Here is a 23738-nt window from a genome sequence, read left to right as displayed (position 1 = left end):
CACCATGGTACAATGATCTCACACATGCTCTCAAGAGCAGCTCAGAAAATGGAGCGCAAGTGGAAGAATACAAAATTAGAGGTATTTTGCTGCGTATGGAAGGATCGTGTCTGTAGCTACAGACAGGCACTAAAAGCTGCCAGGTTAGCATATTTGAGCATACTCATAGAAAATAATCGCAACAATCCTAGATGTTTATTCAGTATTGTGGCTGAATTGGTTAGGAATAAAGCATCAACTGAACCAGATATTCCTTCACAGCACAATAGTAATGACATGAATTTCTTTACTGATAAAATTTAAATAATCAGAAATAAAATTGGAACTGTTTTCTGAAGTGCTGATTGCAATGTCTCAATTTTCCTCACAAGCAACTTCAATCCTTTGCTGTCGTGAAGAGCTAACAAAACTTACCACATGTATGTTATATCCAATACCAACTAAGCTCTTAAAAGAGATATTCCCTTATTAACATTATTAACTCCTCCCCATCCTTAGGACATATCCCAAGAAACTTTAAAATGGCAGTTATCAAACCGCTTAAGAAGCCACAGCTTGATCCTGGAGAATTGGTGAATTACAGACTGATTGCAAATGTACCATTTATATAAAAAATACTAGAAAATTCTGTGTCCTCCCAACTATGTTAATTTCTACAGAGAAATTAAATATATGAAGAATTTCAGTCAGGATTTAGGCCCCATCACAGTACAGAGACTGCACTTATCAGAGTTACAAAAGATTTGCTCTTATCATCTGATCGCAGCTGCATTTCTCTTCTAGTGCTTTTAGATCTTAGTGCTGCCTTCAACATGATAGATCACAACATTCTGTTGAATAGACTAGAGAATTATGTTGGCATTAGTGGACTTGCATTAGCATAGTTTTGGTCTTTGTCAGATCGCTAGAACTTTGTATGTGTAAATGGGGAATTGTCATATCAAACAAAAGTTAAATTCTTCCGCTGGTAGATATTATCAAGAATCATGGAATAAGTTTCCACTGTTATGCCAACGATACCCAATGAAAACACAATGAAAATTCACAATTCTCCAATTTAGCAGAGTGTATCAATGAAATCAAAGATTGGGTGATCAGAAATTTCCTTCTACTCAATTCCGACAAAACAGAGGTACTAATTATTGGACCAAAAACGTGTCAAAATAGCCACTAAAATATAATTTGACTCTCGATGGATGTACTGTTATGTCGTCGTCTTTAGTGAAGAACTTGAGTGTTATATTTGATACCAAACTGTCCTGTGCAAATCAAATTTCCTGTTTGTAGAACAGCATTCTTCCACCTCTCTTGTTGATGGCAAAAAACTAATTTATGCGTTCATGAACTTGAGACTAGAATATGTAATGCATTACTGGGAAGATGTCCAGCAAACTCAATAAATAAACATCAATTGGTACAAAATGCAGCCACCAGAGTGCTAACTACAACCAAGAAATATGATCATATTAGCCCAATTTTATCATTCTACATTGGCAACCTGTTAAATTTCGTATTTTAAAATTCTGTTAACTACATACAAAGCATTGAATGATCTAGCTCCACAGCACTTAAGTGACCTTCTGACATGCTATATTCCATCACGTTCAATACGATCTCAAAATTCTGGCTTGTTAATAATTACAAGAATATCAAAATCCCCAAAAGGAGGTAGATCCTTATCATATTTGGTTCCTAAACTATGAGTGTGTCTGCATTCTGAACAGTGTTAGGGAGATTATTCCAGTTTAAATCTAGCCTAAAGACTCCATTTAGCTAGGCATACACCCAATTTATCCATCAACTCCACAATTAGGCTTCTTTGTTAGGTCAGCTGGAACCAGAAACATCTATCATGATCTATAACTGCATACAATTGAATGGAATCTACACTAATATCATTCTATTTGTTTCCATGTCTGAACCTCAGGATTTATCTCCCGAGGTTACCATAGCCAGCCAGATCCAGCTCCGTTTCTGCTTTGTGTCGGACTCCACTGCTGCGTGATGACGACAAACTACAGCTGGTGCTAGCTAGACATCACTTCAGACTTTTCGACTTCAGAGGATGTACTGATGCCAACTTCAACTGTAAGAAATCGCATACTTCATATGCCACAGCCTGAACCTTGGATTTATGATGGACTCCACCCAACTGCGACGCATCTCATTGATCTCTGCCTGCATCACCTTAGTCTATGTATTCCATTTCAAGAGTGTAGTCTGTCAATCATTTAATTGCCAACAAAAGCCTTCATCAGCCAAAGGAAAAGCATCTAAGTGAACTTCTGCAGTTAATCCAGGATGGACTTCAAAGACATTAGTCATAAATCTTTTCTTTTTTTAACACTTGACCTTAAAGCTTAATTTACACATTTTAAACCATGACTTGCACTGCCAATATTAGTTATTTGTGTTTAGCCAGAGCGGAACTGGCCCCCACAGTGAGCCTGGTTTCTCCCAAGGTTATGGTTAACCGACATCTTATGAGTTCCTTGCCTCAGTCGCCTTCAGCTTGCTCACAGGGCTTCTAAATAAGGTATTATTTAATCAAACTACACAAAGTATTTATAGGTATTAAATTTGTTTTAATGCATAATTTCTTGTAAAGCTGCTTTAAAACTGTGAAAAGCACTATACAAATAAAAATGACTTGACAAGTGTAGCAACCTTCATCAAATGTAATTTATTGCAATAGCTTTACCAACCCATTTATTTTTATTTTTTTTAAAGTTCACATTCAAGTCATAACGTCCAGTCATAAGCTTAGTCTAGATCAAGATTTGCCTCTCAATAAATAAATCCCAAAGCCTCCTGCGCTACACATCTACAACAAGCCCCTTATCAAATCACTGGCTAAAGATTCCCACACCTAACAGGTTACATACTTAGATTCAAATGCCAGTTAGCAGTGTCAGTACTAACTTCTGCAGTCTTAAAACAAGTCTGGTGTCCTCTGTGGAAAATGATTCCTTTAAAGTGCTGGTTACAGCGACACGGTTCAGTCTTCTTTTAGACACCGCATTGGATCACACAGGTCAAAAAGGTGGAAAGTGGTTTCTGTGTTGTGTTTGCAGTAAAGGGTTTAAACTGGTTTCTATCTCTTTTTGTCTCTGCAGTAGACCCTGAAATAAAGGAAATCAAAATCAACATCCTGGCAGCAGACATTTAACAAACCATTTTTATTTTGTTAAAATTCTCTTTTCATTCAAATTACAACAACTTTCTAACCACTCTTCAGCCAGATTGAATAAATAAAAAGAACCAGCACATTGAGCTATTAGTTTAGAATCAGACTTTTTTTTTTTTTCTTATGACATTCAATTCATACTGCAAACTCAACTTGGGTAAAATGCATTTTCTTTTGCTGTGGCAATATAGGTGGCTGAATAACGGAGCAGGAAACAATGTCTCAGACAACATCATCAAGGAAACACTGCTTTGGGAAGAATTCTTGTTACCTGTCTCAGCTCAGATAGACCCTTCAGTATAGCCTGCTGCCTTTGAGTGCTTTTGGTGGGGTTGGTCTGTGATGGATTGGATTGTACCAGAGGGGTTGCCTGCTTGCTGCTTCTCACATCTGCAAATAAAACAATTGAGATCCTATCATTATAACTTTAGTTATAAAGACCTCATGAATAACGATTGTGTGGATTTTAGTTCTGTAAACTTTGAGATCATACTTTCTGTATGCTAATGTACTAAAAGTTCATATCTATTTACCAGAGTACTAAAAGTGAACACATTTTGAAACTATACAAATTCCCAACTCCCTGTTTCAATGGGTAAAACATCCTTTTCCAACTCTGGTGTAAGGTGTTTGTGGAGCTGTGCTGTAGTTTGTTTACCAGTGTGGAGACTCTGCTGGGTTTCATGTGTGGATGGTACGGAGAGAGGAGCCAGAGGGTCCATGTGATAAACCTCATCTGTCCGAACATAGGGCACATAATCTAATGAGGAAAGACGGCCTGTGTCCTGCACTTGCTCTTCCATCATGTGCTGGGCTGGCTGCTGTAGACGGTTCTTTACTGCAGGAACGGGTGGAGAGCGCACCCTACTGGACACAGAAGACAAGTACACTTAACCTCAGAGTCAAGATTGAAAGTACCTAAATGTCTTAATACTGCATACAAAAACACATGAACAATTATGGATATGCTAACACATGGCCTGTTTCAAACATCTTGTGTCTGCCACACATGAGCGTTATAGCAACAAATACAAATGCCACACAAGACAGGCAGTGAGTTTTCACATGTTTCCATCCTAATTATTAATGTGAAAAATCAGAATATCGCAAAATCTATTTGCAAATTAAGCAACGTTTCCATCCAATGGATTTAAAAAATGCGCAATTGTCAATTTGGGGATAATTGGAACAAAATAGAAATGAAAACAATGTTGAAGCCACTGTAGCTCTTTTATTAAATGTAATAAAATACTTCGGGTTTAAAGCATGCAGACAAACACTCTTGAACTACATGTTTGCTAGCTTTCAATGGCAGTTGTCTTGTGTCATGGAGTGGAAGCGTGACGGATAGTTCTGAGAGGTAATAGTAGCCAATCATTTTGATGACAGGCTTTGTGTCCTGCGTTTCAGAATAACCAGATCAATATTTCAGATGACCTACAATGACGTTGATGATATTCTCTGAGCGTATTATGTATTGACATGGCATGTTGAGGCAAAGTCACAAGACTTTTGATGAGCATTCCTATTCCTATGTACATTTTATAAGAATACTGTATATTCGGTTAATGTGTTCATCATATTTTATGAATGAATGAACATTACATTTATTTAGCGCTTTCCTGACACTACACTCAAAGTGCTTTACACCGTGAACAGGGGACTCTCCTCAACCACCACCTGTGTGCAGCATCCACCTGGATGATGCGATGGCAGTCATAGTGCACCAGTAAACTCACCACACACAGCTATTGGTGTGGAGTAGAGTTATAGAGCCAGTTAATGGCTGGGGATTATTAGGAGGCCTTGATCGATAAGGGCCAATGGGGGGAATTTGGCCAAGAGTAGGAGATACACCTTTACTCTTTAAAAGGTATTTTGGGATTTTTAATGACCACAGAGAGTCAGGACCTCAGTTTAACGCCTCATCTCAAGGATGGTGACTTTTGTCCCCATCAGTATACTGGGGTATTAGGACCTACACAGTCCACAGGGTGAGCACCCTCTAACACCTCTTCCAGCAGCAACTTTAGTTTTCCCCTGGAGGTCTCCCATCCAGGTACTGACCAGGCTCAGCTCTGCTTAGCATCAGTGGGCAACTGGTCTTGAGCTACAGGGTGATAACATTTATCCACATCAAGTGAACATTTATGTTTTTGTAATGGTATTTTTTGAAAATGTATTCATATCTTATAGTTATTGGGACAGTTATTGAGAACTATTATAAACTAGGCTGTCATTAAATCTAATCTCTAATATAATCACTCTTAACAAAGTGTCAAAGAGACCATGTTTACAATTTTCAAGACAATCTATGAATGACTTAAAATACTTGATCTTATTTCATCTTAAGACAGAAAAACTTACATTAGCTTTAATAAAATAATGATTTAATTATTCTAAAGGTTTCCTTAATATTATGTAGTCACCATTTTATAAAAGTTATTAGTTTTTTTGAGGTTTTGTTATATTGTGAATCATCACTCTGTATAGGCACCGTGTTGTAACTATATTTACAATATACTGTAGCACACCCACTTTCATCTCAATGTACCTTCAGTATTTCAAACAGCTCCATTGTCACTGGTTTAAAGACTCACCTTTCAGCAGTGAAGGCTGACGGTTCTTGCTGTTGATTTTCATTCTAAATAAACAGAAACAATGCCAACACATAAACAACTGTGCACTACACGTATTAATGCCTGAATACTCATAATGGTTTATTCCTGTTTTGCAGTATATTACATATATTATATTACATTCCCATAATTTCTCATAACATATTGGATTACAAGATAAACATGCAAATCATATTAGTTACTTATATCAGAAAATAACAATTGAAAAGAGGTGAACTTTGGCTTGAGTGCATGTTGCCATTTTTGCCAACTTTTAACATGAAAACTTAAAGAAAATCTCTTAATATATATTCCAGCTTTTTCTTCCTATTATTCTTTCTCTAATAACACATTTTCTTGGGAATATGGTTTATCATTTTATATAATTTTTGTTAATGATTATTGTTATATCATTTTACAGGTTTTAGAAAGAGTGTTCTATCCACAGCAAAAAAAAATGTTTTTAATTATGTTTGTCATAATAGATACATAATACTGTTTTGATGAAACTCCCATGCATTTAAGGGTTGATACTTCCAAAAGTTACACAAGCTTATACATTTTTTTTTAAAAGTCACAGTTTAAAATGTACTGCATAACTGGAATGAGTCTAATAGTAAATTGTGACAGCACCTGTAGTTGCGGTGAGTTTCTGTGCATGTGTGCTGGAGGTTTGTGATTATTAGTGGCATGTGGCGGATTTGGAGGTGCCGTTCGTGATACAGTGTTTCTCTCCACCAGTGTCATGAGCTCCATCTGTCTCTGTTTCATGCTCTGCTGTCTGTGTTTCTGCAGAGATTCAGGGTAGCGCTCAGACGCCGGCACAAATGCTTTTCTGGGTCTCTGTTGAGTGTTCCACTCGGGCCTTTTCACCAGCTGCTGTGCGCGGTTCCTTTCGGTCCATGCGAACGGCTCATATGGATTAACTTCATTGTCTTTAGGAGTAGTGCACATGTTTTCCTTACCGTGGCCTCTCTCAGAGGCTTTTGCATAGCTGTGTCTGGATTTCTTAGTAGTGTGCATGTTTGCAGGAACTTTGTGTGTTACTGCTTCACAGAGTTGTTGTTCTTTGTCACAAACAGAATCATTCTCAGGCAGAAGACTGACCTCTATAAAATCAGAGACATTTCTTTTTTTATCTGAAGCAATTGCGAATGACTTTCAGTGAATAACAACTTTGTCTGTTCCTCACATTTTTTAATGAACTTTTTGTTTAAATGAAAATCAAACAATAGAGAGCATTACCTGTCTGAACAGCTGTGTCTCTGTGTGGAGATGTTGTGGTAGAAGGTCGAAGGATTTGACTCACTGATGATGTTAAGCTCCCTGATGTACCAAGTGAATCATGACCACTAAGAGCTAAAATACTAGTTTGTCAAATGCTAGTTTTTGACTGGTATTATTAGATTGTGCAATACTAGCTTTCACATACCTTGTGAGATGGATCCTCCTTCCAGGCTGTGCAGTAGTTTGGAAACATCATGGCCTTTCTTGGCGAGGTCTTTGATTCTCTGGAGGTGTTTGTCTTTAAATGCCTCCTCTTGAGCTCTCTGAATGCTCAAATATAGCTCCTCGGTTTTACGCGACTGCAACTCCTGCAATACACATTTCACAGCCTACAAATTCAGCCTATTCAGAATACAGTCATCAAGCATAGTCATATTAGGAATAGCGGAAGAATCTGGTAACATACTGACTGATTGATGTAAATTGCAGGAAAATGCGATAACATCTAGGGCTGGTCATTTCTTGTCATTATGAGATAAAGTACTCAAACACAAAAAAGTAATTGATTAATTGAAATTTTTAATTTAAGTTCAGCCTTCAACTTTTAACCATGTTTTTAAGAACATTTTCCACTTTGCATAAACGACAACATTAAGATTAAAAATATGACAAAAAACATTTGTACTCACACATAGGACACTTTTTCATCATCAACGAACAGTTCTCCACTAATCACGAACAGTTCTCCACTATCAACGAACAGTTCTCCACTTATCACGAACAGTTCTCCACCATCAACGAACAGTTCTCCACTAATCAAAAACGGTTCTCCACTAATCACGAACGGTTCTCCACCATCAACGAACAGTTCTCCACCATCAACGAACAGTTCTCCACCATCAACGAACAGTTCTCCACTAATCACGAACAGTTCTCCACCATCAACGAACAGTTCTCCATTAATCACGAACAGTTCTCCACCATCAACGAACAGTTCTCCACTAATCACGAACAGTTCTCCATCATCAATGAACAGTTCTCCACTAATCACGAACAGTTCTCCACTGTCAATGAACAGTTTTCCACATCAACGAACAGTTCTCCACATCAACGAACAGTTCTGAGCACTGAGAAGAACAGTTCCAGTAGCATTTCTATTTGAGCAGTTAGTCACAGCAAAATTCAAACCATTCTCAGCTCAGATTTCTTAACCGTGTTGGTGGAATGGCTTTAGTATGTGGCGACTCATGATTGTTATTTTGCCAATTCCAAAGTACTAATTAGTTTCTAGGTAGCTGGTAAAGTTTGCTATAGTTAGGTTAATAAAATGTAATTAGTATATCTTGTACATTACTTTCTACACACATTTTATCAGGAAGGTAGATAACTATAGCTAGCTCATTAAAACTAATTGATGCATAATATGTTGTCAATAAATGTACTTTTTAGCCATTTCTGGAACTTTTAACGTTGTGTGTGTCCGTGTCTAGTAGCAACCTTAATACCTCAGCACATGATGGTAAGCCTCTCGCCTTCACAAGTATTTATCTTTCCTGTGTTTTACCAGGGGAAAAAAGTAGTCTTAAATATCATCCTCTATCCTCATGAGACCCCCATGTGACTGTTGTGTGCATTTTCCATTTTCATTTTTGATATGTAACTAACAGGACCTAATAAACAAGCAAATAAAAAAAATTATAGAGCAAATGGTTTTCCTAAAAATGTGTCGACATATGTGGACAGCGGAACTAAGTTGTGAAAGTTTAAGTAATACCAAGCTATAGAAAGATTTTTTTCATCAAATAGTTTATTAAGTGTCCAAGAGTGTTAGTTATTCATGTTTTTGATACTTTATAGACATTACAGCTGATTTTCTATAAATCATTCTGATTAAAATAATGCAGCATCATCAAACCACTGCCTACCAACCATTTTAAAATACATTTTTGCATTATAAATTCTGAATCTATGTACTGATTATCACTGTGTCCCATGTCCGTCAAACATGTTGAACATCATCTGCAGCCTGAAACTGAACTTTTGCTTGGATTTTAGGAGTGAATGCACTTCGCTGCATAGAAAGCAATAGGATGCACCCTTGCTCCTTATTTAGTGAATGACTTAACCTCCAGCGTGCTGTCTGTCTGCACTGGTCTCAGAACAGTTTGAAATGCACCTTATTTTTATTCTAACTCCATATAATGCCACTAAAAGCAACATTTTTCAGCTTTTGCATGAACACATTTATTCTCAATGTGAAAATGCACAGTAAATATATAGGAATGCATTTACGAATGTTAATGAATATGTAGGGCCTTGCCCCACTGAAAATGGCAGCAGAGACAGCATAGCCCTTTGTTCTATGATCAAAGGTGAGACTTTGAACTCCATTTCCCCGAATGCATCGCAACCGGACCGAAGTCCCGCCCATGGACTCTCAGACGTCATTGGTCAAAAGCGGCTGATGACCGATGACGTCATCCTCTTAACAAAACCAGCGCGTACATTTGAGACGCTCTCTCTCTGCATCCAGCTTGACTGTAACACCTACAGATTCGCTGCGCTCTAAAGAGACATCTACACCAAGGAATTTCCCTCCTCCTGGACAAAGAGAGACCACGTTTTTCTAAACCTCACCATTTGGCCATGGTAGAGCAAGATTAACTTAGCTTTGTTCCAGTCGTGTAGTGTACCAGTTCATTTCATCTTCACTGTTAAACAACAGTGAATGTATTAGGAAATGGAAAAGGCGACCAGCTTCCCTTCTCAATCGTTTTCCCACAACGTTGACTACCTCTCGCGTTCCTCGCGATCACCGGACCCGAGAACCAACGCAGAGACGCGTCTTTCCGCTGACGAGCGTTAGACCAAGGACCGAATCCAGACTGTTTCTCCTGACCGCTCAATGCAACAGGAATCCAACAGACAACCCTGCTGAAATCACACAGGATTTCACAAGTAAGTCTTGATATCTGGGCAGATTTAGTGTAGAAACTGTGACTTTTCTTATAAATCTAAATCATATATATTCGATTGCTGAATGTTTGATGTTTTTGTTTTCATTTACATGTTAACTGCGATCGCTGAAAGTTAATGTTTTGTTTATGTGAACTGGTCTGATTGGAGCGATGGAGGAGTCAGGAGACAACGAGGCAGGTTCAAGTTTAGACCTTTTATTGATCGTGCTTTCCCACACACAGAATCGACGTGACCGACGATCACAATTACACCTCCCACACAGATATATAAGTGTATATAAATTTATAGAGCATGATCGAGACGCACTCTCCCGTCTGTCGTGCTTTCTGGCAATTCTCTCTCTCCCTCTCGACATTTGGCGTCCCTTAAATGTCTCTCTCCGTATCACTATAACAAGACACAGGTGTTAGAGGTAATTACAAACCAGGTGACAAGCCTTACCGCTCTCTCTCTCCCGCAGACCGACACATGACCACGCCCCCCCATGCCACAGTTTACAACTGTACATTTAACTACGATCGTTGATTGCCGTTTGGAGTTATGAGATCGTCATTTTTGGGGAAATGTTTATTTATTGAGTGATCTGAATCAATGATTCAATCGCGCTGTTCCCAGCGTGTCTCTGTTAAATTGCATGAACCCCTGTTTGTTCGTTCTCTCTCTCTCTCTCGCTCGCTCTCTCACACACTGAAATTCACGGAGCGAGCAGCACCGCGGTTTATGTATGAATCAGGCTGGTGTTTTTCAAATTCTCCCGCCTGTTTCGTTCAGTTCCTTTGTGTGTCTGCTCATTAACACACGCACGTGGTTTTAACTCCGTTGTGCTGGATCCGATCCAGCCATCTTGGTTTCCCTACACCTTCACATAATCGTTGGCTCCGCCCTTTCCAGCCTAGCCCTCCATTTTGACAAGTTCCTCACGAGGAGTTTAGTCTGCCATTTTGTGTCTTGGTTACCAACTCTAGACACACACACACATACACTAGCATATAGCTCCACCATTTAGTTTAGGATTTCCATCTTATGTTTTTGTGTTATACTCATTTAGTATTGCAGTGTTCATTACTGTTTGATCATAATAAATCTTGTTATATTATAATAAGTATTCCTGGTTTTTTTGTTTGAATATTGTGTTGAAGCCAGCCTCTGCCACGTCAAGAACTCCTACATTACTTCAGTACTGTTAAATTGTTGTTGTTAGAAGCCAACTGTACCCAACAGTAACCAGATTACTGTTGGGTTCATATGGCAATAATTTGACTAACTTCTTCCCCTTTTGATTATTTTGATTCTCAATCAAAATACTCAATCTGCAGGGTGGAATTTTATGAGACTTGATCAGTCACTTACTATAATTGTATAGTAAATTCTCTTGTCAAAGAGTGGTACCCCAAGGATAGAATTTAACGAACCAAATTCTATTATTTAATTTAATTATTAATTAATAATTAATAAACATTAATTATTAATTTATATTTGATAGTACAACTGATCTAACCAACCTGTGAGCCTACATAAATTGGTGCCCCTGTAACATTGATTTTAATCAATGTTCTATTAATTAATGATTGATGGTTGTCTATGATAACTATTAATTATTGCTAATAAACACACCCGCTCCAAAGCTTGTGAGCCCTACAAATATAAATGTATTGTACAGTGACAATAAACAATAAAATATAACAAAACATATATTAACATGAAGCAAAATGACCCACAGATGTGTTAATGTTGAAAATTATTCAAACATGTTTTTACAACTTTTGAGGGAACGCGGTCCTAATTTTCACATATGTGGTTATCATTTTTATCAGCACGCTAACGTGTGAAAAATGTATGGATTTTTTCTTTAAAGTGGTATATCAAATGAAACAACCAAACAGGTTTCAATCAGAAAAACGTAAAGAGGTTCTTACCAGAAGCACTTATGTTGGCGCTACACCCATAGAAGCGCTTCCTGGAAATCAATGTCATACTGTTGTGTCACGTAACATGGTGCGCTAGAAGTTTATCCATTAAATGACAGTGTAGGGTCTTGCAAACGGTATTCAGCAGGTTTTAATTCATTTAAATTATGCGTTGCGTATAGCAAAGCCAAAATACAATGTCCACACATGTGGACACAGGGTATAATACCCTCATTCCAATGTTTCCCTCTCATGATGTCACCAAATTATGTTTTTGTAACGTATATTCAAACAACACATTGTAAAATGGAACCGTAATCATGCCAGCAGTCCCAGACCAATGAGAACCGTTCAGCCCGATGGTGGAAAACTGGCCAACTCTTTTGAAGCGATACAATCACTTGAAACAATGACAAAAATTATTTTTGGGTGAACAATTTCTTTTAAAACGTCCACAGCTGTTGAATCCACAGAGATGTAATGCAAGATATTGGTGAGATAAGCAGTTTTGTTGTCGTACATCACAGGTAAAGGCATAAAGTAAAATCTAATTGCAAAATTAGAATAGTATTTTTTACTTGTCGAATATTTTAAGCTGAATGAGAAATTGATTAATCGATTACTTGTGCACATCCCTAGTAACAACTTGCCTGAATGGAAGAATCCAGTAACATGCTGACTTAACAATTTAAATAACACTTCATTTCAGATCAAGAATAATGTCAATAAAAAAATATATAACTTTATAATTGAATGAAAATCTGCTTTATTTATATAGGACTTTTTTTGAACAAAAGACAAATGAATAAAAATGGTGAATTGGATAGTTGGACTGTCTTATAGAAGAGTGTATGTTGTACCTCTCGGTTTCTCTGTCTTTGTGTGTCATTTATAAACTGCTGTTGGAGTCGTTCTCTCTCTCTCTCGACTCTTCTCTCCTCTTCTTGCTCCTGCTCTCGGTGTGTCGCCTCCTCTCGCTCTTTCTGATGTCTACGTTCCTCTACCTGAACCTCAATCGCTCGCTGCACATAACAAGTTATGATTCAGCAAACAGATTTTTAAAAGTACAAGTGTTAATATATTAAGTCAAACACTCATAAGTGCTTGTTGAGTATTTCATTTCTAAACCATTGGCATTAATAGGGAGTTAAGAGCAGCAAAGTGAGGATAACAGCTTCCAACTTTTCTTCTGTAAAGTTCACAAAGTTGAAAGCACACAATTCTGTAAAATGTCATTGCATGGTTTAACATTAACATGACTGGAATAGCCAAAGCCTTTAATTGCGAGTGTGTCCACAGTCTTAAGCCTGTACAGCATAGACTTTCAGCTAGTTTAGTCAGGGGGTTGAATCTCACCTGGTGCTCAAACTGCCTGAGTCTCCGGCGTTCTCGTTCCTCGATCTGAACGGGGTCCAGCAGGGCTGTCATTGTGCGAAGATAGCTGAAATTACAAGGCCACTTTTATTTTGATAAACAAACTCTTGAAAGAAATGTTCCAGACTTGAACCTGTGTTGGCCAAATGATCACCAAAGCTTAACCCTCCTGTTATGTTTGCAATTAATGCAGTCTCTTTTTTAATTCCACTTGCTGAAATTTTGCTCAAGCTTTTCCCCACTTCCTGTGGCTGAAATTGGAGGTAGGGGAGAGCAGGGAACATACTAACACTGGGCTAGTTGTAACACACATAGTTTAAAAGTTTCCACACATGCTGGTAAGACGAAACTTAATTTGTTTACTTGTTGCCATATATACCACAGTTAGTTCTGGCCCTCGAATCTGATTGGACGAGAGACATTCCATGAGCACTGATGGTGTGACGGCATCAGCACTCGGATGCTTCACTGTGTGTGTGTGTGTGTGTGTATCACTCCACATTCATACTGTTTTAAACTAAAGTGTATCTGTTAGGAGTTACTGGTTTTATTTTTGAAATTACATATGTTAACCAGCAGGTGGTGGCAAAAGATAATTTTTGTGTGTAATATGAGCCAGTTGGTGACGTAAAGTGAATCCGTTCACCCTATTTATTCATTGTTTACATAGAACTGCGCTCCGTGATCGCTTGTATTTCTAATACATTACCAAAACTAGGAAACAGCTTTAAGCGGACAACTTCAGGATTATGGCTCATGCTGAGAGACACAACAGACTGATTTATTACAGAACTCAAGTGCTTACCTTTTATTGGAGTTTCCATACTGGATACATACTGTTTAAATGCTGAGGACATCGCTGTTTCTATAGTGAATATAGTCACCATCTCTGATTGGGTGTGGCAACAGGTGATTGCACACCCTCCATCTCTCTCTCCCTCTCACACACACACACACACACACACACACACACACACACACACACACATACACACATCCAGCCGTCTATCCTTGTTTATCCAATAACTTCTTAGAAACAGCACAAGCTGTGATACTATTTCTGAAGTTAACTTTTTGAATTACTAACCCAGGCTTGGACGCATAACTAGGTTGGCTTGAGAAAGCCAACTTACTGAAATCCTATTTAAACTTATTATTAGGTTGGCTTGAGAAAGCCAACATACTGAAATCCTATTTAAACTTATTATTAGGTTGGCTTGAGAAAGCCAATTTACTGAAATCCTATTTAAACGTATTATTAGGTTGGCTCGAGAAAGCTACACGCACCAAACTCGGCACAGACCTTCAGACTAATCCCGAATAGTGTGCTATATCTTTTCTAACTGATCGGACTTACGGTTTTCCCACAGCGGATGATCAAAACTGGAAAAATCCCATTGACTTAACATTGCGGAATATTCAGATTATCACATACTTATTAGTGGTGCTTGCCAAAGGCAAGGCATCACTATTGTTATTCGCCATACTTATTAGTGGTGCTTGCCAAAGGCAAGGCATCACTATTGTTATTCGCCATACTTATTATTAGTGGTGCTTGCCAAAGGCAAGGCATCACTATTGTTATTCGCCATACTTATTATTAGTGGTGCTTGCCAAAGGCAAGGCATCACTATTGTTATTCGCCATACTTATTAGTGGTGCTTGCCAAAGGCAAGGCATCACTATTGTTATTCGCCATACTTATTAGTGGTGCTTGCCAAAGGCAAGGCATCTCTATTGTTATTCGCCATACTTATTATTATTAGTGGTGCTTGCCAAAGGCAAGGCATCACTATTGTTATTCGCCATACTTATTAGTGGTGCTTGCCAAAGGCAAGGCATCACTATTGTTATTCGCCATACTTATTATTAGTGGTGCTTGCACCACTATTGTAATCTCACATACTTATTATTTTTATTATTAGCGGTGCTTGCAAAGCATCACTATTGTAATCTCACATACTTATTAGTGGTGCTTGCAAAGCATCACTATTGTAATCTCACATACTTATTAGTGGTGCTTGCAAAGCATCACTATTGTAATCTCACATACTTATTATTCTTCTTTTTATTAGTGGTGCTTGCAAAGCATCACTATTGTAATCTCACATACTTCTTAGTGGTGCTTGCAAAGCTTCACTATTGTAATCTCACATACTTATTAGTGGTGCTTGCAAAGCATCACTATTGTAATCTCACATACTTATTAGTGGTGCTTGCCAAAGGCAAGGCATCACTATTGTTATTCGCCATACTTATTATTATTAGTGGTACTTGCCAAAGGCAAGGCATCACTATTGTTATTCGCCATACTTATTATTAGTGGTGCTTGCAAAGCATCACTATTGTAATCTCACATACTTATTTTTCTTCTTATTATTATATCTCCGTACAAAACTTCGGCACCTAACTCGTCCCGCACCGTTTGGCGTAGACCCACGAATGAGGTGTCAAATCGAATGGCCTATTGAGGACACGTGTGCTATGACTTTTATAAGCGATCGGGGGTACGGTGTTTGCCCCAGGGGCAAAAAAGCGGCCGAAAAATCCCATAGACTTAACATTGCGACAAACTTTGACGCGTCACAGCTCCGAGCGAGGATTTCGCAGAAACATGTGATTTGCCACATTTGAAGAGGCTGGCAGGCTCTGTAAGAGCATACCTCAATATGTGGTAAAAGTTGCACCCCTGGGGGGCAAGAGCTGCCCAAAATTGCCCCCACTGACTTACAATGGTGTAGGACGGCCCATGAAATGAAATCGCATAGGGATTTTGGATTGAACATAGCTCTGGATCACAGTGTCATAGAGACAAGAGGGCGGGCTCATTTTACTCAGACGACCAATCAGTCTCTCGGGATCATTGTGAAGCTATCAAGCCACGCCCTAGCAACAATTTAAAGCACCTTAGCAACAAGTCCCATAGACTTCTAATGAAAGACATCAAAGGGATATCTCAAGATAGAAGTGTCATAGAAACACAAGGGTGGTCTCGTTTGACTCGGAGCAGCAAACAGCCAATCACGTGAATCACCTGAACACTTCCTAGCCCCTCCCTAGCAACCATTGTCGAGCACCTTAGCAACCAAAATCCATAGAGGGATATCTTCCATTCTGAATGTCACAGAGGCATGGGAGTTGGTTTATATCATTCATACTGACAAGCAGCCTTTGGAGATTCATGATTGGCAGCTGCCAAGCCACGCCCTAGCAACTTAACAGAGTACCCTAGCAACCGAGTAACAAATCACATATTTCTGCACCAGAAAATCTTACAGACTTCTGGGTTGATTTATTTCAACCAGGATGGCAAGGAGACTTCATTACTATCACTATGGTAACTGCCTAGCAACCAGATGGGCTTACCCTAGCAACCGAGCAACAAATCACATATCTCTGCACCAGAAAACACTACAGACTTCCGGGTTGACTTATTTCACTCAGGATGGAAAGGAGCCATGTATTGTATTACCTTGGTAACTGCATAGCAACCACACGGACTTACCCTAGCGACCGAGCGACAAATCACATATTTCTGCACCAGAAAATCAAACAGACTTCTGGGTTGATATATTTACGACCATAATTTTTGCTCTTTTCAAGTTATAACATGCTGTTTCACGAGTTTTGCCACGGCAAGCACCACTCACATTTTCTTCAGGAAATGTACCTATCTAGTTATTATTAGTGGTGCTTGCAAAGCATCACTATTGTAATCTCACATACTTATTATTTTTATTTTTATTTTTATTAGTGGTGCTTGCAAAGCATCACTATTGTAATCTCACATACTTATTATACTTTTTATTTTTATTTTTATTATATCTCTTAACAAAACTTCGGCACCTAACTCGTCCCGCACCGTTTGGCGTAGACCCACGAATGAGGTATCAAATCGAACGGCCTATTGAGGACACGTGTGCTATGACTTTTATAGCGTATCGGAGTACGGTATTTGCCCCAGGGGCAAAAAAGCGGCCGAAAAATCCCATAGACTTAACATTGAGACAAACTTTGACGCGTCACAGCTCCAAGCGAGGATTTCGTAGAAACGTGTGATTTGCCACATTTCAAGAGGCTGGCAGGCTCTGTAAGAGCATACCTCAATATGGGGTAAAAGTTGCACCCCTGGGGGCAGGAGCTGCCCAAAAATGCCCCAATTGACTTATAATGGTGTAGGACGGCCCATGAAATGAAAAGGCATAGGGATTTGTATTGAACATAGCTCTGGATCACAGTGTCATAGAGACGAGGGGTGGGCTCATTTTACTCAGACAACCAATCAGTCTCTCTGGATCATTGTGAAGCTATCAAGCCACGCCCTAGCAACCATTAAGAGCACCTTAGCAACAAGTCCCATAGACTTCTATTGAAAAAGATCAAAGGGATATCTCCGGATAGAAGTGTCATAGAAACACAAGGGTGGTCTCGTTTGACTCGGGACAGCAAACAGCCAATCATGCATCACTTCAACACTTCCTAGCCCCTCCCTAGCAACCATTGTCGAGCACCTTAACAACCAAAATCCATAGAGGGATATCTTCCATTCTGAATGTCACAGAGGCATGGGAGTTGGTTTATATCATTCATACTGACAAGCAGCCTTTGGAGATTCATGGTTGGCAGCTGCCAAGCCACTCCCTAGCAACCGTTTAGCAGTAACTATATCTCTGCACCAGAAAATCAGAGAGACTTCTGGGTTGATTTATTTCAATCAGGATGGCAAGGAGACTTGATAAGTATCACTATGTTAACTGCCTAGCAACCAGATGGGGTTACCCTAGCAACCGAGTAACAAATCACATATCTCTGCATCAGAAAAACGTAGAGACTTCGGGGTTGACTTATTTCAATCAGGATGGCAAGGACACTTCATTAGTATCACTATGGTAACTGCCTAGCAACCAGATGGGCTTACCCTAGCAACCGAGTAACAAATCACATATCTCTGCATCACAAAAACATAGAGACTTCCGGGTTGACTTACTTCAATCAGGATGGCAAGGAGACTTCATTAGAATCACTATGGTAACTGCCTAGCAACCAGATGGGCTTACCCTAGCAACCGAGTAACAAATCACATATCTCTGCATCAGAAAAACGTAGAGACTTCCGGGTTGACTTATTTCAATAAGGATGGCAAGGACACTTGATTAGTATCACTATGGTATCTGCCTAGCAACCAGATGGGGTTACCCTAGCAACCGAGTAAAAAATCACATATCTCTGCATCACAAAAACATAGAGACTTCCGGGTTGACTTATTTCAATCAGGATGGCAAGGAGACTTCATTAGTATCACTATGGTAACTGCCTAGCAACCAGATGGGCTTACCCTAGCAACCGAGTAACAAATCACATATCTCTGCATCAGAAAAACGTACAGACTTCCGGGTTGACTTATTTCAATAAGGATGGCAAGGACACTTGATTAGTATCACTATGGTATCTGCCTAGCAACCAGATGGGGTTACCCTAGCAACCGAGTAAAAAATCACATATCTCTGCATCACAAAAACATAGAGACTTCCGGGTTGATTTATTTTAATCAGGATGGCCAGGAGACTTGATTAGTATCACTATGGTAACTGCCTAGCAACCAGATGGTGTTACCCTAGCAACCGAGCAACATATCACATATCTCTGCACCAGAACACACTACAGACTTCCGGGTTGACTTATTTCACTCAGGATGGAAAGGAGCCATGTATTGTATTACCTTGGTAACTGCATAGCAACCACACGGGCTTACCCTAGCAACCGAGTAACAAATCACATATTTCTGCACCAGAACATCGTACACATTTCTGGGTTGGTTTATTTATGACCATAATTTTTGTTATTTTCAAGTTACAACATGCTGTTTGACGAGTTTTGCCACGGCAAGCACCACTCACATTTTCTTCAGGAAATGTACCCATCTAGTTATTTTTATATCTCCGTACAAAACTTCGGCACCTAACTCGTCCCGCACCGTTTGGCGTAGACCCTCGAATGAGGTGTCAAATCGAACGGCCTATTGATGACACGTGTGCTATGACTTTTATAAGCGATCGGGGGTACGGTATTTGCCCCAGGGGCAAAAAAACCGCCGAAAAATCCCATAGACTTAACATTGCGACAAATTTTGACGCGTCACAGCTCCGATCGAGGACTTCACAGAAACGTGTGATTTGCCACATTTGAAGAGGCTGGCAGGCTCTGTAAGAGCATACCTCAATATGGGGTAAAAGTTGCACCCCTAGGGGGCAGGAGCTGCCCAAAAATGCCCCAATTGACTTATAATGGTGTAGGACGGCCCATGAAATGAAATGGCATAGGAATTTTGTATTGAACATAGCTCTGGATCACAGTGTCATAGAGACGAGAGGGCGGGCTCATTTTACTCAGACGACCAATCAGTCTCTCAGGATCAATTTCAATCTATCAAGCCACACCCTAGCAACAATTTAGAGCACCTTAGCAACAAGTCCCATAGACTTCTAATGAAAGACATCAAAGGGATATCTCCGGATAGAAGTGTCATAGAAACACAAGGGTGGTCTCGTTTGACTCGGGGCAGCAAACAGCCAATCATGAATCACCTCAACACTTCCTAGCCCCTCCCTAGCAACCATTGTCGAACACCTTAGCAACCAAAATCCATAGAGGGATATCTTCCATTCTGAATGTCACAGAGGCATGGGAGTTGGTTTATATCATTCATACTGACAAGCAGCCTTTGGAGTTTCATGATTGGCAGCTGCCAAGCCACTCCCTAGCAACTACACAGAGTACCCTAGCAACCGTTTAGCAATAACTATATCTCTGCACCAGAAAATCAGAGAGACTTCTGGGTTGATTTATTTCAATCAGGATGGCAAGGACACTTGATAAGTATCACTATGGTAACTGCCTAGCAACCACATGGGGTTACCCTAGCAACAGAGTAACAAATCACATATCTCTGCATCAGAAAAACGTAGAGACTTCCGGGTTGACTTATTTCAATCAGGATGGCAAGGAGACTTGATTAGTATCACTATGGTAACTGCCTAGCAACCAGATGGGGTTACCCTAGCAACCGAGTAACAAATCACATATCTCTGCATCAGAAAAACATACAGACTTCCGGGTTGACTTATTTCAATCAGGATGGCAAGGACACTTGATTAGTATCACTATGGTAACTGCCTAGCAACCAGATGGGGTTACCCTAGCAACCGAGTAACAAATCACATATCTCTGCATCAGAAAAACATAGAGACTTCCGGGTTGACTTATTTCAATCAGGATGGCAAGGAGACTTGATTAGTATCACTATGGTAACTGCCTAGCAACCAGATGGGGTTACCCTAGCAACCGATTAACAAATCACATATCTCTGCATCAGAAAAACGTACAGACTTCCGGGCTGACTTATTTCAATCAGGATAGCAAGGAGACTTCAATAGTATCACTATGGTAACTGCCTAGCAACCAGATGGGGTTACCCTAGCAACCGAGTAACAAATCACATATCTCTGCCCCAGAAAATAGTACAGATTTCCGGGTTGACTTATTTCAATCAGGATGGCAAGGAGACTTCATTAGTATCACTATAGTAACTGCCTAGCAACCACATGGGGTTACCCTAGCAACCGAGTAACAAATCACATATCTCTGCACCAGAAAATAGTACAGAGTTCTGGGTTGATTTAATTCAATCAGAATGGCAAGGAGACTTGATTAGTATCACTATGGTAACTGCCTAGCAACTAGACGGGGTTACCCTAGCAACCGAGTAACAAATCACATATCTTAGCACCAGAAAATAGTACAGACTTCCGGGTTGACTTATTTCACTCAGGATGGAAAGGAGCCATGTATTGTATTACCTTGGTAACTGCATAGCAACCACATGGCCTTACCCTAGCAACCGAATAACAAATCACATATTTCTGCACCAGAAAATCGTACAGACTTCTGGGTTGATTTATTTATGACCATAATTTTTGTTCTTTTCAAGTTATAACATGCTATTTCATGAGTTTTGCCACGGCAAGCACCACTCACATTTTCTTCAGGAAATGTACATTCTAGTTAGTGGTGCTTGCAAAGCATCACTATTGTAATCTCACATACTTATTATTAGTGGTGCTTGCAAAGCATCACTATTGTAATCTCACATACTTATTATTTTTATTTTTAGTGGTGCTTGCAAAGCATCACTATTGTAATCTCACATACTTATTATACTTTTTATTTTTAGTGGTGCTTGCAAAGCATCACTATTGTAATCTCACATACTTATTTTTATTTTTATACTTTTTATTATTCTATCTCCGTACAAAACTTCGGCACCTAACTCGTCCCGCACCGTTTGGCGTAGACCCACGAATGAGGTGTCAAATCGAACGGCCTATTGAGGACACGTGTGCTATGACTTTTATAAGCGATCGGGGTACGGTAATTGCCCCAGGGGCAAAAAAGCGGCCGAAAAATCCCATAGACTTAACATTGCGACAAACTTTGACGCGTCACAGCTCCGAGCGAGGATTTCGCAGAAACGTGTGATTTGCCACATTTGAAGAGGCTGGCAGGCTCTGTAAGAGCATACCTCAAAATGGGGTAAAAGTTGCACCCCTGGGGGCAGGAGCTGCCCAAAAATGCCCCAATTGACTTACAATGGTGTAGGACGGCCCATGAAATGAAATGGCATTGGGATTTGTATTCAACATAGCTCTGGATCACAGTGTCATAGAGACAATGGGGCGGGCTCATTTTACTCAGACGACCAATCAGTATCTCAGGATCATTTTGAATCTATCAAGCCACGCCCTAGCAACAATTTAGAGCACCTTAGCAACAAGTCCCATACACTTCTAATGAAAGACATCAAAGGGATATCTCCGGATAGAAGTGTCATAGAAACACAAGGGTGGTCTCGTTTCACTCGGGGCAGCAAACAGCCAATCATGAATCACCTCAACACTTCCTAGCCCCTCCCTAGCAACCATTGTCGAGCACCTTAGCAACCAAAATCCATAGAGGATATCTTCCATTCTGAATGTCACAGAGGCATGGGAGTTGGTTTATATCATTCATACTGACAAGCAGCCGTTGGAGATTAATGATTGGCAGCTGCCAAGCCACTCCCTAGCAACTAAACAGAGTACCCTAGCAACCCTTTAGCAGTAACTATATCTCTGCACCAGAAAATCAGAGAAACTTCTGGGTTGATTTATTTCAATCAGGATGGCAAGGACACTTCATTAGTATCACTAAGGTAACTGCCTAGCAACCAGATGGGGTTACCCTAGCAACCGAGTAACAAATCACATATCTCTGCATCAGAAAAACGTAGAGACTTCCGGGTTGACTTATTTCAATCAGGATGGCAAGGACACTTGATTACTATCACTATGATTACTGCCTAGCAACCAGATGGGGTTACCCTAGCAACCGAGTAACAAATCACATATCTCTGCACCAGAAAATAGTACTGACTTCCGGGTTGATTTATTTCACTCAGGATGGCAAGGACACTTCATTACTATCACTATGGTAACTGCCTAGCAACCAGATGGGGTTACCCTAGCAACCGAGTAACAAATCACATATCTCTGCATCAGAAAAGCGTAGAGACTTCCGGGTTGACTTATTTCAATCAGGATGGCAAGGACACTTGATTACTATCACTATGATTACTGCCTAGCAACCACATGGGGTTACCCTAGCAACCGAGTAACAAATCACATATCTCTGCACCAGAAAATAGTACTGACTTCCGGGTTGATTTATTTCACTCAGGATGGCAAGCACACTTGATTACTATCACTATGGTAACTGCCTAGCAACCAGATGGGGTTACCCTAGCAACCGAGAAACACATCACATATCTCGGCACCAGAAAAGAGTACAGACTTCCAGGTTGATTTATTTCAACCAGGATGGCAAGGACACTTCATTAGTATCAATATGGTAACTGCCTAGCAACCACATGGGGTTACCCTAGCAACCGAGTAACAAATCACATATCTCTGCATCAGAAAAACGTAGATACTTCTGGGTTGACTTATTTCAATCAGGATGGCAAGGACACTTGATTACTATCACTATGGTAACTGCCTAGCAACCAGATGGGGTTACCCTAGCAACCAAATAACAAATCACATATCTCTGCATCAGAAAAACGTAGAGACTTCCGGGTTGACTTATTTCAATCAGGATGGCAAGGACACTTGATTACTATCACTATGATTACTGCCTAGCAACCAGATGGGGTTACCCTAGCAACCGAGTAACAAATCACATATCTCTGCACCACAAAATAGTACTGACTTCCGGGTTGATTTATTTCACTCAGGATGGCAAGGACACTTGATTACTATCACTATGGTAACTGCCTAGCAACCAGATGGGGTTACCCTAGCAACCGAGAAACACATCACATATCTCGGCACCAGAAAAGAGTACAGACTTCCA

General features: G+C 39.8%; 1 protein-coding gene across 7 annotated transcripts in view; it reads right to left on the bottom strand.

Moving 5' to 3' along the window:
- Positions 1-2657: 2657 nt before the first annotated feature.
- The window catches only part of ccdc66 (coiled-coil domain containing 66), a 79505-nt gene continuing 58424 nt past the window's right edge, over positions 2658-23738 (bottom strand). For 5 of the 7 annotated variants that reach the window (XM_052121693.1, XM_052121695.1, XM_052121697.1 and 2 more), the window contains 9 exons: positions 13275-13359; positions 12779-12940; positions 7238-7400; positions 7051-7164; positions 6439-6914; positions 5788-5831; positions 3846-4054; positions 3459-3577; positions 2658-3122 (listed from right to left, as the gene is read on the bottom strand). In XM_052121693.1, coding sequence (XP_051977653.1) covers positions 3036-3122; positions 3459-3577; positions 3846-4054; positions 5788-5831; positions 6439-6914; positions 7051-7164; positions 7238-7400; positions 12779-12940; positions 13275-13359 — 1459 coding nt within the window. In that variant the 3' untranslated portion in view covers positions 2658-3035. The remainder of the gene's footprint in view (positions 3123-3458; positions 3578-3845; positions 4055-5787; positions 5832-6438; positions 6915-7050; positions 7165-7237; positions 7401-12778; positions 12941-13274; positions 13360-23738) is intronic. The other 2 variants (XM_052121694.1, XM_052121696.1) reach the window with 2 other exon arrangements.

This window comes from Xyrauchen texanus, chromosome 48 (genome assembly GCF_025860055.1).
Source record: "Xyrauchen texanus isolate HMW12.3.18 chromosome 48, RBS_HiC_50CHRs, whole genome shotgun sequence".
Lineage (NCBI taxonomy): Eukaryota > Metazoa > Chordata > Actinopteri > Cypriniformes > Catostomidae > Xyrauchen > Xyrauchen texanus.
Note: the sequence above shows the minus strand (reverse complement) of the source record. Positions and strands in the feature narration are given on the sequence as shown.